General features: G+C 38.9%; 1 protein-coding gene across 1 annotated transcript in view; it reads left to right on the plus strand.

Moving 5' to 3' along the window:
* CDH13 (cadherin 13) overlaps nt 1–12,485 on the plus strand; it is a 517,510-nt gene extending 505,025 nt beyond the window's left edge. Inside the window, exon 14 of the mRNA XM_032990683.2 lies at nt 6,762–12,485. Coding sequence (XP_032846574.2) covers nt 6,762–6,769 — 8 coding nt within the window. The 3' untranslated portion in view covers nt 6,770–12,485. The remainder of the gene's footprint in view (nt 1–6,761) is intronic.
* The last annotated feature ends 6,784 nt before the right edge of the window (nt 12,486–19,269 follow it).

Consider the following 19,269-nt stretch of genomic DNA (forward strand, 5'->3'; position numbering starts at 1 on the left):
TTTTGATGTTGAAAACTACCCATGACAAATCAACAAGTGATGTACATGAAAACAATTTATGTTTTCCTAAGTTCTATGTGAACATTCAACTAATAACTATGAATCTCATTAATGTCCTTTTGTAGATGGTAAATCCAGGAAAGAAGTACCTGGATGTTGATTAGCTGCCTAATCAGAAACATGGCTCTGATCTCTTCTACCATTTTTTTCACATTACCTCTTTAATGTTACTGAGGTTTAGATAATGTCCATGATGTAATGTAGACTTTTAATAATGCAAAGATTAGTGTAATATTTCTGATGAGAGGGTAATTGAAAGAAATCTGGAAGAAGTGGAGTGCACATGAGTTGAACTCCAAACTCCAGCTGTGTTAACTCTCCTCTCTGTTAAATGGGAGTTAGAGGATTAATGCATCTTGGATAAAGTTCATTCCTGTACAGAGGGTCAGCATGAAACTTAAATGCCTTTAATTGTTATGAGGTTTTAACTGCAATGTAGGAAGCATAGTCTGTGTAATGGGGAGAGAGTCTGGTCTCATAAAGAAAAAGTCTTTTAAAGTCTTTGAATTACTCAGTTTAAACCCGTTTCTTTAACATAAGCAGGGAATTGAGTCACTAGTATGTAAATACATCCAGAGAAGGTTAAGGCTGCAGTGGAGAAAGGTAGAGTGCCTGGGAAGTGCCAGAGCATTTTCTGAGCTCAGAAGTAATTTTGCAAACAAGGTTGTTTATTGTCTGATTAGAAAGTTTCTGCTGGAATGTGAACTGTTGGCAACCTGAACCATAGCAAATGAGGTTACCTGCTACCAGTTGTCTTTCTCCTAGGATGGGGCATTATGAAATCTATGTCCTAGATTTATGTGCATTTTTTTCTCTATTTTCTTCTATCACATGAATCAGCATAAGGAATAAACCTAAAATTAGCCCACTGTGAAACAGACAGGTAGCTATAGTCACGGAATAAGTCAGTATTACAGGCACTTAGTCTGGATTAGGTGGCTCGCTCCTTTTCTGAACCAGTTCAGCGTCTAAAACCCCATGACTAGATGACAACTCAGATCTATCCTATGGAGTCTGCCACCAATATCAACAACTCTTTTGACCTTCCAAATACAGTCAACATCAATAGACCGTAGTGGGAGTAGAAAGGGGGTTTTGTTCCATTTAAGATCATGAATCTCCCTACCCTAAACTGCATACTTAGACCTATATTCCTATAGCATTATTACAGTCTGTACTATTAGTACATTAGATCCAGATAAACATGTACAATGTTTGCCATTTTTCTTGACCAACAAAAGCAAACATCATCTTCCAATGCCAAAGTACTAATGCCAAGAGACACCATCTGTTTATGGTAATGAGCTGTGCTTTCTTATCTGAGACCTATTAACCATAATAGTCGTAATTCAGACAGCAAGCTCATAAAAATAACCCTGCCAATTTCATTGTTATCTCACTATTTGACTGCTATCTTAAAAGAAATGTGGCTGAATGTATCTCTCAGGTGTCGGAAGAGGTAGAGCAGAGAACTGTGAGATAAAAATGGTAAAGATCACATTAGAGACTTCAGTGAGAGTGATTTCCAGAGAAAGAAGTTATATATAGCTGTGCAAGCTTTATGCCGCTTGTGCATTCCCCAGATACTTTAAGGGAAAGGTGGGGGGGTGACTACATAAGAACAATGATGCACACTCCGCCTCTGTGGCTTTCATGCCTGCAGCCGTATGCAGCAAATTACTTGTTGTAGGTAGACAGAAATCACATTTAAAACAACACAGGGTGTGTAATAATTCTTGAGTGCTGAGACCAGCTATAGAGTCAGTGTTGTTCTTAACAGCCAATACAAAGAAGATACGATAATTACTGGGCATAATGATCACTAGTGTACAGATCTAAACCCGCCAGGCACAAGCTTACCAGGGCATTAAGTTCCTAAAAGAGACAGTTAGCATGGATCAGCAAATGTGCTCCCTGCACATATTATTTGCACATTTTATGCTCACAGTATACCTTAAATATTAATGTGTGCTGTTGCCAGCTCCAAACTTTAAATCATGAGTGATATAAAATACGTAAGAATGGATCAAAAAAAGAAAAATCGACACAACCAGTGGATAAACGCTAGAAGCTAGTAGTCTTTATGTTAGCTGTTTAGAGATGGGACTTAAATCAGAAGTAGACTCTAATAATTTGGCAGTGTGTGTGTGTGTATTTCTGGAACTTTCATTTGGCCCTTCTTTATGGGGAGAATAAATTAAGAAAAAAAAAAAAAGGCAAACAAGAAAACTACAATTCCTATACAGAGAAGAACAATGAATATAGAAAATCAAGCTGGGAAAATAGAGAGATTTTAAATATGGACCAGATGCTTATCAGATCGCTGAAGAATTTATAACAGAGCAGTTCTGTTGATTGCAGCAGATCTGCTTACATTCATCATTGAGTTTTCTGCACAATACTTTGGTGGTTCTTGATTTCTGTTGACATTGTATTAAGGGAGTTACTGGCCGGAATGCTTGTCCGGTAACACCTTATATATCTATGTCGGGATATTTTTAGAACATAAATTTGTAACTGATAAACTTTGATATTAATCACAGAAATTAAAAGTTAGACTAACTTCTCTATTGGCCATAAGCAAGTTTGTATCAACTTTGTGTGCAATAGAAAAAAACAAAGACAGATTTGATCTCTAATATTCTTACTGGAACTGCCAACTTTTCTACTGTAAAATTTCATATTTTTGTGTAATTTTGAATGTTGAATCTGATTTTAAAAGCTAAAAACTACTCCTTTAGCAATCTACCTTTACAAAAGTGTCAAGTCATTGTTAATGAGCAGAGGGGTATATACTATCCTTTCAAATAATGTTTGCAATAAGGTAATTCTTTTAACACAACTTCAGTTAAGGCTGGTGGAATGGCTTAGCTGAATTCATAGTAGTCGTGGCACCCTTTGCCGATGCCAAGACTTTTGTAGATGTGTCGGCAAAACCAGGTGTTAAGGAGACAGCACTTCATGGATGCTTGCAGGAAGCTCCTCCTATTGCATGTGAAAGTCTGGGGAAAAGCCCAAACAGGTTTCTTTGAAAAACATAGCAATGAAAGCTGCAATCATGGGATGTGAATAAGATGAAAAATAGGTCATGTAGGGAAAATCCAGGAAAATACGTGCAGTAAGGAAGAGGCCATGAATGAGTCAGAGTAACAGAGGTTTTGTCAAAGTGGTAGACTAGGAAAATGCTCTATACAGAAAAAGACTGGCAGGATATGAGCACAGAAACTTGAATTTGTCAAGAGCTGTGAAACGATATTGCAAAACTGCTAACTGAGGAGAGCCTGCATAGGAGATGTGGCTGTTTGAATGGCTTGAAAAAGCCCTTTGGGATGATGTGTGAAAAAGAATCGTCTCGATTAAGACATAACCTAAATATACAGACCTAGAAAGGAGATTCCATGACAAAAACCTTCTCCAGTTTGTTTCTGGTTTTAGGCTTGAATAAGAATCAGGATGATAGTGTTGTCCTAAGCAATCGAAGGAAGAACTAGAAGGGAGTGGTTTAGGGGAAAGATTTAAGATCTCAGTTTTAGCTGTGCAGAGCTGTCAGCTAAACATCAAAATGGTACCAGAGCTAGAGGTTGACGTTCCAGTCTAAATGAAAAAACAGGTAAAGAGAGTAAGATCTCTAAACTGTCAGCGCTGAAGTGATTGCTGAACATTTATAAATGGTGTCACAGAGAAGGGGAAGAAATTAAAGTGGGGAGAAAAAAAGATTTCCCCAGAAACCTGGGATGGAGAGAATGAGGCAGACAGACATGCTGGAAAAGTGATTAGAGAGATCACAGTAAAATGACAGTTGTTGTCACAGGAGCCAAGTGAAGCACCAGATTTCCAGGCATGTGATTAAATGAGTCAAAGGCAGCTGATAGGTCAGAAAGGATGAAGTTGAGAAGAAATTTCAGTAGAAGGAAAGTCAAAGCAGGGACTGTAGAGCTTTGAGATAAAGGGAAAAGAACTGGGGTGGTGCTTGAAGAAGCAGGTGGGGTTACAGGGAGAATCAGAAGCACGCTTATATTCTGAGAGAGAGAAGCTAGCCTTCAATAGATAAAAAACTAGCATGGGAAAAGGCATATACATAATTAAAGCTGAACTAACTAGTTTTAACATATAGTTTACTCAGAAAAGGAAAGGTAGTAACATTCATTATATCTGTCAATATGATGTAAAATATACAAGCTTTAATTGAGGTCTGCACATAAATCTAACACATTTACAAGTTGTTGGTAAAGCAGTCACTAGGAACTTGAATTTGTGTGATGTTTATAAATTTTGCGCTGACAGATTCCTCCGGTGAAGTTTCAGCCTATGGATTGTACAGAAATTCAATGCTACAGCTGCTGTTCATTCATCATATACAAGTGCCTGTCCTTAGCAGGAAGACCTCCAAGGATCTCCCAAAGATTCAGAGTAGCTTTGCCAAATCAAAAGCTGGTCTTATTTCCTTTGAATCAAGATTGAACAAATGCCCTTCAATGATGCTAAGCTTCATTGTGATCTGGAAATGCTATTTTTCAGATGGTCTGAGAGATGAGAGTCCTGAACTCTTGCTTTTCAGTACCACAGGAGATCAAGTTTTTTATGAGAATTTAGTCCTAGCTGGAATCCCTAATCCAAATATATCCAAGCTTTGGCAGTCATGATCACAAATTTCCTTTATGTAAGTCTGAAGTCTGGATCCTAATTTTGTGGCCAGATCTTTTCTTAAAACAGCATGCTAAAAATCCACATGCCAAGCAATTCCAGATTTTATCTTACTTGAAAATCTCAGTCATACTTCTCACTTCAGTGAGCCCCATCCATCAGTCCCTCTATGGATTCCTATGCTTGCTTAATTTGCTTTACTTACCTTTGTTTAACTAAACTGAGGTCATGCTGCAGGGGAAAGGACAGGCTGTTGCGTGCTACCCAGGTGCCTGCCTGGCTGCATAGCCCAACTGGACAGGCCTCTAGCTGGAAGAATTTAATATTGAAGCCAATTCAAACAATACCAAGATGATAACAAGAAAGAAATGGATAAAGTAAAATAGCATTATCAATAATTATATTAAACTTGATTTGCCCAAAAAGAAAAACATGTATTTAAAAATTAATAGAGAGCACAAACCAGCATCTAATAATGATTTTTATGTTACCATTTATGCTACATGTGTCTGTGGTTGTGATAAAACTGTTGATACTGCATCATTTAAGTGTACAAATGCAATATATATCAGACAAACATTTCCTGAGTGTTTGTGAGCTTTGGTTTGTATGTCAGACTTACATTTTTGTGGTTTGATATAGCAGTTGACTCCTAGGCTAGAAAGCATGCATCCTTTAATGCATTGTTGTTGTGGCTTAACCCCCGTAGGCAGCTGAGCACCACACAGCTGCTCACACCTGCAGCCAGATGGGGAAGAGACGTGGAAGGGGAAAAGTGAGAAAACTCGTGGGTTGAGATAAAGACAGTTCAACAGGCAAAGCAAAATAAGGAACACATTCACCACTTCCCAGCGGCAGGCAGGTGTTCAGCCGTCTCCAGGAAAGCACCATCACATATACAGTGACCTGAGGAGACAAACTCCACAACTCCAAATGTCCTCTGGCTTCCTCCTCCTTACCCCTGGCTTTCATTACTGAGCATGACACCCTGTGGTGTGGGACACCCCCCTGGGCAGTGGGGGTTGGCTGTCACAGCTGTGTCCCCTCCCAGCTTCTCATGCACCCACAGCCCCTCATTGGTGGGGCAGCAGGAGAAACAGAAAACACCTTGACTCTGTGTAAGCACTGCTCAGCAATAACTAAAACACACTGGTGTGTTATTAATCAACACTGTTTGGTCACAAATCCAGAACATAACATCATATCAAGTGCTATGAAGAAAACTAACTCCATCTCAGCCAAAACCAGTACACCCAGTAAACCAACACTGTAAGGTCAGAAGTTGTATTTGTTTGAGAGGAGCCAGATCAAATTTAGCTATGTGTTTTGCTAATATTATTCTTATGTGTTTTTACTGTGAAGCTATTTGCAGTTTAATAGTGTCCGAGCAAAATTGGAAGAAGGTGGCCCATTAGCTACAACTGTTACATTTGCTCTTAATCTCCATTTTTCTGACTTTCTTTGCTACCTTTGCATTATCTGAGTGCACATCTAAAATAGGTAAAATCATTCAAGTTGTGCCACCTTCAATTTATTTAAAAAAAAAAAGTTAGACAGTGCACATAAGGTTTATATTTCTGTAGAAACATTAATATGATATGCCAGCTCTTTTATTCCCTGCTCTATTCACAAACTATAAGGCACTATAAACATATTATTTTTAAAAAGTTATTGTTTGTTTGCTTTTGGCTTGTCAGTGCGTGTGCACAAAAGGGAATGACTCTGGCATTTTACTTGCACTCTTGCACTAACATAAATGATCAAGGTGTCAAATGGAGAGAATCAGGTCCTGGCTTGAGATTTATGCTCAGAGCTCTGCACTTACATCTTCCTGAATTGCACTACAAAGGTCTCTGAATGCCCCAGGTAACATTTGGGGGTTTTCTCTTGGAGATTCCTGTCTTCACAAATAATTGCTTCTGAACTTGGATAATTTATATTTAATTACTGACAAATGTGCATGCACTCAATCAGTAATTTGATTGGGGAAAAAAACAAAAAGTTAAAAGATACTGTAATCTGTGTAGTAATAATCACGCACATTTCCCGTCATCTAGGTCTGTAAGAACTCCTGACATTTGAAGCTGTCCTACCGAGTTGCCATGGCAACGAGAAAAAAGAAAACGTCAGAGCTGAAGATTGCAGTTTACAGTTACTGTTCTTCACTACTAGGCCTCAGTTGCTCCAGAGTCAGTTTAATTTGCAACCTCACTTAATCTGTCTGACTATACATTGGTGTTTGACAGCCTCTACCCTACCTTCCATTTATTAATGGATTCCTCTTGCAAGATGCAAGGTTTATGCGAATTTTCACTGAATGTTAAAAGACCATGACATCTAAACTGGACCTTGGGAGAGCAGAAAACAGATTGACTCCATTTTTTTCTATCTGTTGACTTGTTGCTATTCAACTGTTCAGAAAATATTTTGTCTGTGGGTTAGTATTTGTATATGTATGAGTGTATGTATATATATATATTTATATAGAGAGAAGAGTTATACGACAGGTTTAGCTTTTATAAAATATTCATCTGGAGTGTGCAAGGGACAGAGCAGAATACAACAGCCACAGATGAATTGTAACTATTCTACCATGGCTAAACCTACTGTATTTGCTGTTTATAGTGTGGCCAGAAGGAGAGAGCCTATCGCAATCACACCGCTACAACAGCCACTTTGTTGACACAAATAAAGCAGGCCCAGGGCTCTGCCATGTCACATCGTGTACCTCAGGTTCAGCAAACAAGAAATGCAAGTGCCCCTGGCTTGTTTCTGGTCTGAACTGCTCCCCTCCTGCCCCAAACGGGATTTATGATCAGCAGGAGCACGGCGTTTCGCTCCCCATTCCAGCGGGAGCGGCGCTGGGAGGTTCGGCGAAGCTCCGAAGCGTGAGGCCGCGGGAAGCAGCCGGCTGCGACCGGCCCTGTCTGGGTCGGGAGTTACAGCAGTGGGAGTGCTGGGCCTGACCCTAAAGGGGCTGAGGTCAGCTTCCTCTCTGTTCCTGCAGATAATTATTTGCCGGGGCAGTTTACAAAATTGAAGCCTTTCGTCAGCTCTGCAGACACAGTTCGGTAGGTAGGTGTCTGCGTATGAGGAGCTGATTAGAACAGCAAAAGCAAAGTATTTCACAGAAGCCCTGGTCTCTCTCTCAGCCTCTCTGCAGCTGTCATTACATATGTAAGCGCAAGGAGGAAAACAGATGCCCTATTCTATAAATATATTCACACACACATATATATAGTTTTGAATATATATATACATACATACACATGTACACACAGTTTCCAGTTAAGAGTAACAAGCGCATTTCTTTGTGTGTGTAAACTTACCACACTTGTTTGCAGACATGGAAAAAAAGGGTGTTCGTTATATATGAATATGAATCCTTTTTTATTCTGTGAGCATGTAAGGTTAAAAAACCCCTTCTAACTGTATCAAGATGATCATCTTGTTAATAAATTGTAAATGATCCATCAAAGCTCACACCAAATTTTTATAAAATTAACACAAAAAGTATACTAGTGACAGACTGTGGCTTTTATTAGAGCTTGCCAGTAACTAGGGTAAGGTAAGTGTCTTAGAATATTTTAATAAACTTGCTTATTTAAAGTTTAAACAAGAAAGCTTCCTTATGCAATAGAACTTTGCAGCTGCATTCTTTAGTTAGCATTTTTACAGTACTTATGAGTCATACCGTATGTTGTCTTTACTACAGTGAGATTATGAGCATATCTTCCACACCACATATATGTTTCAATAGTAAAGCTTTTTGGAAGCATTAAAAAGTCCAGACATACATTTAGTTTTCCATAATGCTACACTAGATATTAAATGTGTGTTGGTGGTTAAAAATTGCTGTACAATAGCTTTTCTCTGACTTCCTGTATCGTACCAAATATGAAACCGGTCTTTTTTATTTTTAATCAAAAGGAGTAATAACAACAGCGACAGAGGAAAAATTTGTTTGTGTTGTGAACTTTCCTAACGTTATAGATTTCTTGATAAGATACAAGCTGCCTTCAGACAGGAACCTCTTCTTCTATTCCAGCTTAACTCCTTCGGTCCTGACCAAATAGAATCTCCCACTGACCTTGTTTCTCTTGCAGCACACTCTAGGTGTTCCAATGACCAAAGTGGTACTCTGAGGTCAGTGAGAGTTTCTATTGAGCAAGGGCTTCAGGAGTGGGCTGCTAGGCAGCCGCAGGCATTCCGGCGGGAAAGTGCCTGATCTCAAACATTAACATGGGCATGCTTCTAGTTCTCTTTCTCTGCCCATGCCTTGTAATAATCATATGCTGCTGCTTTATCATCAACAGTCATGTCTTTTTACCAAACTATAATTTTCAGGCAAATTTTTCAAAAGGAAAAAAATCAACAAATGCATACCACTGGATTTTCAACATGTGTATTTAACGAATACACCCAAATGCACCCAAAGATAAACTGCACCTTATGCTTTGATCTACAAAATCTCTGTCTTCAGTAAAGGAAATTATAACATCATCCCCCACAAATTCTCTTTTTTCTACTTGCTTTCTTCCTCTCTCTATCCAGTGAAACCCATCTCTAGAAAGACACCCATTGCATTAGTGTCATTTCTATCAAGTACCAGATACTTCTACCCTTTTGTCATTTAAACCAAGGCTTGTATAGCATTTGGTGGATCGTTCCAAGGTCATCCAAAATGAGAAACAAAGGAAGATTTCTTCTGCCTGGAACTGCACTAACAATGAGAAGACTCTTTCTACCACTTTGTGCCCGAAGACGAGCGATCTTTCTTCTTGGATAATACCACAACCTTTTGACAAGTAGAGAGGTCAGTATCATAGCTGAAACCCTGAATCAGGATGAATCAGAGCCTTCATTCACCACTATCACTTTATTTCTGCACTTAGATTAAAGCCTCCCAGCCTTTACTGTGTGTCTCTAGGCTTCAGGTGGAGCTAATCACTGGACTACCTAAGCATGGAAAGAGAAGATCAAGCTGCCATGTTAATGTTTCTCCCTCTCTGTACCTGAGAACAAACCCCATTTAATGAGTGATTGTGGCACTTTCTGTAACATTATACAAGTGAGGAACCGTATTAGAATCTGAGTTTTCCTACCTGAATAAGATTGTCAGCTCTGGCTCCAAAAATTTTGCCCATTTCCTGAAATAAAGGAGCAACAATAATTTATTAGTTTTTCTACAATGTCATGAAAAAGTAGAGAAGTTAGTTACAAAATTGGTTGTCATTTTTTAAATAGTTAATTATGTTTAACAATTGTTTAGCCAAGCTTGCTGGTTTTATAACATAACACTTAATTTTACTTAGCTATTTTGGTCACTACAACGTTTATTTCCATTTATGTTTGTAGACATATAATGCTGTCTAGAGTGAGAAAGGCAGTGAACTTGTTGATTTTCATTCTGTAACAGGCACAAAATGTCTTGTGCAAAAATCATTTCACTTCAAATGAGTATCTGCTGTTAAAACACAAACTGGGTATAACAATCAGTGAGAGGAGTTTCTTAGCAAGACAAAGATCTTATTTGTGGTGTACTTGCTAACTGAACCCTTGTCTGTACACCTCATGTGTGTGCTTTTACAGTATGCCTATGTGCATTTATTAATGTACATTTTGTTCAGTAACTGTAGGTCTGAAGATTGAAACAAAGGGAAATGAGCTGAATTACTTACTGGGTATCGAGGAAAATTAGGTAAAAGTGGAACACTGGCTAATACACTTTCTGAGCCCTGTTTCATCACGTTTACACTGGTGTAAATCAAAGAGCAACTCCATCACTAGAATTGTTTGAAATTCAGTTAATCATGTTTAGATTAAATTTTTCATCTAAACCTCCCCACATATTGCTTTTATTGGTCTGCTGTGAACAGGAAAGCAGCAATATTTGTCGCAGGATTGTTGAGTGCTTATATATTATTGAAAGTCTGTCTTTTGTGACATACAGAGAAACCTACACGGCTTAGATGTCTCCCACAGATGACTCACTTCCTTCACCAACCACTTTACCCTCTCTCTAAGGCACTCAGCATAATTTGGTTCAGCCTTTATTTGAAATGGCTGTGGCCTGTAGCCAAATAATTTATCCTGGTCTCTTGCGTGGTCATTTAAGTTAGGGATCACTATAATAAAACCCTTATTTATTATATTATGGACTTGGAATCAGTTTGTAGGGCCCCACCTTAAAAGTTTTGTCAGCACAAAAAGACAGACATATTTTATATTAACAATTTTTACATTTTTCCTTTGCAAAGACCTCCTGTCTGAAATACTGAGAGAGCTGACTTTTTTTCTCAATTGCTACTAATACACTCAGCCACTTGAAACATAACAGAATTTTGTACACAAATATTTTTACATCATTGTTTGTCTAAAGGCTAAGTTTCTTTCTGAATGGATGTAGTAATGTCTTATTTAATTAAAAAAGGAGCCCACAAGATAAATTGTATTAAAGTCACATCAACTTGAGAACACCAAGTCTAAGGCAAAACTCTGATCCTATCTTCCTTTTATTACATCTCTATAAACTGTTGTCTGAGATACACTGCCCAATTATAACAAAAAGATAAATAACTAAAATAGCAAATATTTTCTTTCAATTAATTCTGTGATCTATAATCTTTAGAATTAACGTGCAAAGTACGATCATAATTATTCTATTTAAAGCATATGTAGCTGACTATTTTACTACATAAAACACATAACCCATTGACTACATTGTTCTCTTGCCTTACATCAAGTTGATTTATATTTGTCCAAATGAAACAGATACACTCATATGCTCTCAGTGGAAAGTTAGCAGTTGCACAATTGCTATGTGTGTGTATATATGTAGATACATAGAGATATACACATGCACATATAAATATATATATATATAAAATATATATACAGATGGAGGGAGATTGATACAACATGGGCACTTGGAATAAGCAGTTTAATTCCATAAATTATGGATGAATATATGAGTTAAGGGACCGCACGGGATACATATGCCAAACCAGTCTGATTTAAAGAACAGAAAAAAAAGGCAAAAAAACTCACACTAAAACCCAGGCTTATCCCAACTCTCATGTTGTATTTCTGCTACCTTTAGCTGTCCCCTCTTAACACACTTAATTATATAATTTGAAGATATGCATAATTGTCTAGTGACTCATTTTTAGTTGTCTATGTGTCAGCAGGTCACCAGTAGTGGAAAGGGAAGGGTTTCTAGCCAGAATTCTGCATTACTGTGCTTTCAGTGGGACAGCTATTTGGGAAAGTTTCATCCACCCTTTGAACATTACACTCCTCCTGCATCAGCAAATGATTGGAATTGATGACTTGGGGTTAAAATGATAGCTTAAAGATAGACTACGTATAAGTGCATGCATACACAGCGTGCCTGGGACTGTAGAATAAGAGAATGTCTGGTGTACTGTAATGGTGAATTTGGTACAAACAAGCTGTGTTGGTACTGCCATTTCAGCCCGAACCCTCCCGTAAAATCATATTTGCCCCATAACAAACTCTATCTCTAAGTTACCACCAAGATTTTTTTTTTTTACGATTTTCTTTCTTTTTTTAAAGTTCAAGCAAGGAGGACAATCTTTTGTTTGATTTTAAAGATTCTTAATTCAGCTACTTTTCCAGTTAATCGTTCCTTTGGGCCCTAGTTGCTGAATTGCTTGCTGTTTCTGAGGTGTAAATAAACGTTTTGATTTATGATGTGGTTGCAAAGAAACTTGTAATTTATTTGTGAAATGCTCAAATAAAGGATGTATGGACTTTTACCTTTTGGCTGGGCGTAGACCTTCCTGATGCAATACAGCGGGAATGGAGGACTACAGAATGATCTTGAGACTGCCAAAGGGCTGGAATAGTCTGTGCTAAATACAAGAAGCTCCCACATTGCTCTAGGTAAAAGAGAGAAATTACAGCCTTCATCACATGCCATGGTTATAGAATGAGAATCTGGAGGTTACAAAGGTAAATAAGATTTGACCACACAAGAAAGCAGTAGCAGATTATTCAGCAGCCGTTTAGGTAACAGCACTGATTTGCCTTTTAAAGCTGCACTTTCATTACAAAGAGTTGCCTTGAGCCAAATCTGGGTCGGATGTCCCTAGGCTGGACTGTGTGCAGGGGATTTAATGGATTTCTGTTGCACTCCCTTTCTGCTTCACCTGGTCACCTTCCCCACCTACCGCCATCAGTTCAGCTGATATAGAACAGTCAGACACAAACAGTGAACTTTGTAAACAATGCAGAAATGGGCGGAACAAACGTCAAGCAGCGAGGACCAGTGCGGGACACTACAGGACTGCATTTCTGTCACTGCTGTCACGGCCAACTACAGGGTGGCTTGTAACAGCTAGTACTGTAGCTATAGTCTGTAGTCATGACGGATGTGCTCCATCCCTGCGCTTAACTCCTGTGGAAGTATTGCTACACAGATGTGCATGCAGGTGTGGTCTACTTGTTGCCCTGATTCAGAAAATCTTATGCCAAAATTTAGAGCCCTTCTTGCCTTCAAGCCCAAACTGCTCTGGGCCAATTGCCCCAAAAGGCTTGAACTGATTTAATGCCCTTCTGTACCAGGCACTGCAGACTTCATTGACAAGACGTAGTGCTTTAGCACGTTGGACTGACTTAAGGTTTGTAAAATACTATTTTATTTTTTCCTCTGAGCTCTTGTAACCTGCAATTATGAGGGGAAAGGAAGTGGGGTATGCTTTCCTGTGCTGCCAGCTGCTTCCAGACATTGCAGAAGGGCATAGTAGGGGAAATAAGTAATACATAATAATGCTGGCTCTGAATCCAGGGCAGCAAAAAGAATAGAAGGCTAGGTAGAATGAAAATCCTGCAGGAAGTCTGCATGCAGCACTAAGGCATTATTGCCTCTTTACCAGGGAGGGAGTTCTTTTTCCAACACAAAGCTAGAGCCTGTTGGCTTTCCAGAATTTCTAAAATTCCTCTGAGTTGTTTTTTAGCTCTTCTAGGAAGTTATCTAAACTGACAGAGACACATAAAGATAGAATATCCCTGAAAATAGCCTTTTACTACATCTGAGAAAAGAGGAAGCTGAGGGACAGAGGGCAGCACTTGAAGGAAATGTTTGAGTACAAGCCACAGCAACTTGCTTTCACCAAGACCCACCTCCAGCTTTTGACTATTGCTGATGTTTTATCAGACTTTGAATCTAAAGGGGGCTTTTTTAGTGTGGTCCGTAATAAGCAGAAGATGAAAGATGATACGTGAAACTTGTGGTGTAATTGAGCAAAAGGTCATTACCTGAAGGCCACAGCAAAAAAGTTTCACCTCCTTTGGTCTCAGTTGAGATCGTTGTCCTAAACTAATGCTGTGCCTTGTACTTTGAATGAGGTGTTTGAAACAGTACAAAGTTAAATCATACGCAAGGAAATGTTAACAGAGATAGAAAATGCTAAATGGTTTTAGCTGGGTAGAAGTTTTCCATTGCCCTTTCAACCTTTTTCTGTCTCATCTAACACCACACCTTCTGGATTGCAGTCTACTGTTACTCAGTAATTTCACACAGTCCAACACAGTTACATTTTTTTCTCCAGCAACAGTAAATCAGAACAGTCCTTCCTGGCTTCAGTGCAACCTTCTTACCTGGAGAAACAAAGCAAGGGTCATTGCTCCTGCTGTAAAACTATCGGGATGCTCTTCCTCAACTGCCATGCCTCTGGCCGGACTCTACTCATCCACCTTGATGACCTTGGCTGCTCCTGTGGTTACAGCAGCAAGTAAGTTACTCTGGTCCAGTACACTTCAACATTATAAGACAGTATAATTCATTACTTATGACTCGTTTTACAACTTACTCTTTCCACATACAGTTGTGGGGTACTCACCATCGTTGCTGTGGCTGGATGTACTTTTTATGACTTAACTGTCCAAAACAGGAAAAGTGAAAATGTTGACACTACTTGTTTACTGCAAGACATGCTGAGAAATCAGAATGTAATATATAGGTGGACACTTACAATTAATGAATTGCTTGCAAATTGTTTTCTGCAATACAGTTACAATACTGGAGTTATTAATTTGGGAAGGACGATGTTCATAAACAGCTTTTTGTGATACATTGAAAGAAAATCAAAAAACAAAACAAAACTTTCAGTGTTATCTTTTCAAACTGACCACATATTTTTAACAGAAGGATAATAAATATACGTAGACAGTGTTTATGGGCTAGATTAAATCTTCATATCACTAACAGGTTTATAAAATCTTAGCTTTTATAAATGTCTCCACTGTTGTTTACACCTACTATCTTGCCTCATGCCAGCAGCCACTTGGGAACAAATGTTAAGCTGGGCTAATTTTTCCATTCCCGTTATCCTGCCAACTTCACCCTTGCTGTAACAAATGATCTGCTGGGGACAGTGGTAAGATAAGAAGTCTAGCCTCCACTTGGAAATGACAACAAATCAAATAGTGTCTCTTTGTACACAAATAAATGACTAAAGAATCACATCAGCTGTGTCTCATTCTTTGTGCTATTTGATCAGCTGCAGCAAGGCAACAATGCTGTAAGACATCTTCTGAGTAGCCATAAAACAGGGATTATAACCTGTCTTGGGGCTACAGCATGTATTATTGACTTGGCTTGTACCAAGGGAGTTAGCTTTTGGTGGAATTTGAACACTTCATTCCCACAGGCATCACTAAAAAGCCAGAAGCCTAAGAGCAGAAACTTCCTCTCCCAACTGATAAAATAATTATATAACTATAAACTATTTCTTTTTTTTTTTTTAAAGTCATCATGAGCTAATATACACTGAAATGTTTCCTGTATCTCCAAGGTAACTTAATTGTCATCATCTTTCGTATTGAACAAAACCAGTAAAACCTCTAGAGAACAGGTGCTCCAATTAACAGATACTCAGCCTTTCATATACTGGATTGCCAAAAAGAAGAACAAGAAGATTGGGGATATTTAATTCATATGGGCATCATAGAGAATGAGACAGAGACCACAGGTAAAGCAAAGTAGAAACAATATATTGTAGTAATTAAAATAACCCGTTATGAGACAATAATCTAAAGGAAAGATTTAGACTTTTTGTTGCAATACAATTCACATGTGCAAGCCATGACTATTATCTGCATCATGCAAGAACTAGACTGGTGCTGGAAAGCCCAGTCATGCTTCCTGACAAGTCTCACCATTGTTACTATTGGCAAAAACTACATTAATCTGTATGAAAATGGCTTGCTCTTCGATCCTGCACAGAGAAGTTAAAACAATAATGGCTCTAGAGAGAAATCCTTTGAGCTGCACAAACCCCCCTATGTCCCTCAGCCCTGCCCAGGGCTTAGTGCAGCTGCTCACCATTGCACTGGCAGAGCTGACAGCAAGGTTTTGACCTATGTGTGCCTGTTAAGCCATGTCCTCTTGTGTCTTTAGTCCCACCAGACCACAAAGCACCCCTTCTCACTCTAGTTCAGTGATAGGAACAGAACTGAAATATAAAGATAAAAATACAGAAAGAGTCAGAAGGCACAGTTCAGAGCTGCTCTGGCAGCAGAGGCAGTTGGAGACTTACCCTCCGGGCAAGCGCAGCCACCTCAGCACCACGACCAAAGAGCCAGCGTGCAGAGGCACCTCATGCTGGTACCAGCCTGCGAGCTGAACCCTCCCAGGGGAGGCACTACCACCTCGGGCACCCAGGCACAGGGCTGGGGAGGTTGGGGAGCCCTGTGGCCATGGGGCAGCTGAGCAATTGCCAGACATCATATGTTTTGTCAGTACTGATGTGCCTGCCAGGCCCCACTTCTGGACTGCCAGTCAGCATTCCTACAGGATCAGTAGACACCCACCCACACCCCACACCGCCCGCCATCAAATGCAACAACAGCATTGCATGGAAGGGGCTTTTTTGGTAGCTGGCTTTCCCCCCATACCCCCTTCTCACTCAATTAAGACAGTTCTCCTCATCTGGTTTCGTGTGCCACTGACATCCAGTCATCATTCTTGCACTGATGCTCTAGCTTGACACCTTAATAAAGAGCCATCAGGGCTCACTCTTTTATTAGTTTTGTGATAAACCTACTTTTAATTGTAGTTGTCTGTCATCATTTACACAACTTGTGGACTGCAGTACTTTCTTGCACTCTTAGTTTCTGTTCCTTGGCATTGTGTACTTTGCTCTTTAGCAAATGAGCACTGAGTACCTGAAGCTAATGAAAATGTGTGCTATACATAACTCTGTCTTCTGGGGTCGAGCAGATGCAATCCAAGGCTTGCTTTATTCAGTTCATTCTTTCTTCAATTTTAAACACAAGTCCTCTTGTTACTGCAGCTCTTCTTCATCTCTTGTCCTGCTTAGGCTAAGTAAGAGAGGAAGGCAATGTGTGCATTTAAATGCCATTATTTAATGAAGGTATAACTCACTTGTAACAAAGATAGATACATGGATGCAAGAGATTAATTGTTCAAATCGAAATATTAAAATATGTGTGTATATGTCTATATAAATAAAAGCAGCTAAGGTGATGAGTTTCATTATCACACACACACAAAGTAATAGGCTATTTTTTTAACTGGTTATTAAACAGTGAATACTCATTAAAAGCTCAGCTCATTGGGAAAAAAATAGTACGATGCAATTAAACTGTACTACGGACTAATTAATATGGGAATTGGGGCAATTCAGATATCTTTAAAGAGATAGAAGAGGGGACAGTATGCAGCATGAACTTGTACCAGTCATCTTCATTAGCCTAGCAGATGGATTTTCTGCTACTTCAGGGTTTTGCTGAGTGCTCTATTTTTTGGTTTTAGTTTCAAATGAAATCTTGGTGTCAAAATGTTTTCTAATGTGGGTCTTCACAAAGTTTAGAAAAACACTCTTTCATTAAAAATAAATAAATAAATAAATAAATAAAGGTAATAGATTCATGTATTACCCCCATAACACAGTCAACTCTCACTTTGTTTTTGTTTCTGTAGAGACCCACTATTGGCACTCTGCATATTTCCTTTGCACAAATAAATTTGAAACACCTTAAGACTCAATAATTTAGAATTCTCAGCCTCCTTAGCTCCTTAGTCATATAGTATCTTTTCCCTATGGGAGAACCCTGTTAGTTTGTTCTTACCAAAGGCCGCTGCGTCAAGAACCATTCTTATAAGCTGTCCAATTTCTTGTGAGTCAGAAGACATTTACCTGTTATAAACTAGAATTTCATGAAAAATATTCTGCTGTCTTTCTCATAACTGAGATGAAAGGATGCCAAATCTCTAAAGAAACACCACTGAAGGAGCCTATTAGCCTCTCTTTTTTTTTTTTTTTTCTTTAGCATTCAATCCAAAAGTTAACCTGTTTAGAAGTAGGATGTTACATGAGCCAAAACCATGAAAACTTGCCACTCACTTTTGATGGTACTAGCATTACACAAACAGTTAAATAGCAGTAGGCCCTGTTGCAGACATTTGTTAAAAATTGTTGTTTACACCCAAATACAGAATGGGATTTGGACTAAAAGCCAAACTGAAGTTTGATGATGCTGTTGGTGCTTACGAGCTGTTTCCCTAGGAGTCTGGGTCTTGTTATGTATCTTGGTGGGAACTTCACAAGCAAACCTATTCTGATTCCTGCCCTTTGGAGGTCAGTCTTTCATTACATAACACAACTTTACTGTTACTATTCCAGCCAGAAGTAAAGCACAGGTCTAAGATGTTCTTAGCATCCGATGTTCGTCTGACCTAAGATTTGGGAAGTCCAATCGGCTGACTACTGCTTTACACAATGTATGCACTTATACAACTGGTGTATTTACACCAAAGCATAAGACTATAAATCAGATCAGATTCGATTCACTAGTGTTTTGCTCCCAGTTTGTAGAATTGTAAATTACTCTGCAGGATGGAAAACACTGATCTGACTGTAGGATCATTGTGTTATATAGCTGCGTTATGAAGCAAAACTCATTCACAGTTTGTCATTCGAGAGAGATGTCACTGGCCTAACACAATGGGCTTCTTTCAAGCCCTCCCTTGTATTTCATTCTGTTATTTCTCTGTTAATAAATAAATAAAATCCCCATTGGTTTATGGCTGTAAGAGATGAAAGAACTCTTTTTTTTCATGTCAACATTGTGTAGTGCTGATGAAGTCTGGCAACAGTCGAATCCTGGCTCAGACTTCTCTTCTGTTTTCCTTATTAGCATTTTGCTTGGCTGTCCCTGCCAAAGTCTCCTGGACTTTTCTGAACTCCGTGAATTGTTGCAAGTATTGCAACATCCAAGTGTGAAATGAACTGCAGGGAAACTCCTGGGAACGTGTTAACAGTGTATTAACAATAGCCTCAAGTTCACAGGAAACAACAGGCACCTGTTCAATGGGGAACATGTTCTTAAATTGACACTCAATTATCACTGCATATTTTAGCATCATTTTTGCACCTTATCTAAGACCTACCACAAGCCTTGAAAGCCTGCTTACTAATTTAAAACCAGTCTTTATCATTACAAATCAAGGCAAAAATGAGAATATAAAGAACTGAAGCATACAGGTAACTTGGCATTTTAAAAAGATTTCTGAAA

The sequence above is a fragment of the Tyto alba genome, unplaced genomic scaffold (assembly GCF_018691265.1).
Source record: "Tyto alba isolate M040663 unplaced genomic scaffold, T.alba_DEE_v4.0 Super-Scaffold_26, whole genome shotgun sequence".
Lineage (NCBI taxonomy): Eukaryota > Metazoa > Chordata > Aves > Strigiformes > Tytonidae > Tyto > Tyto alba.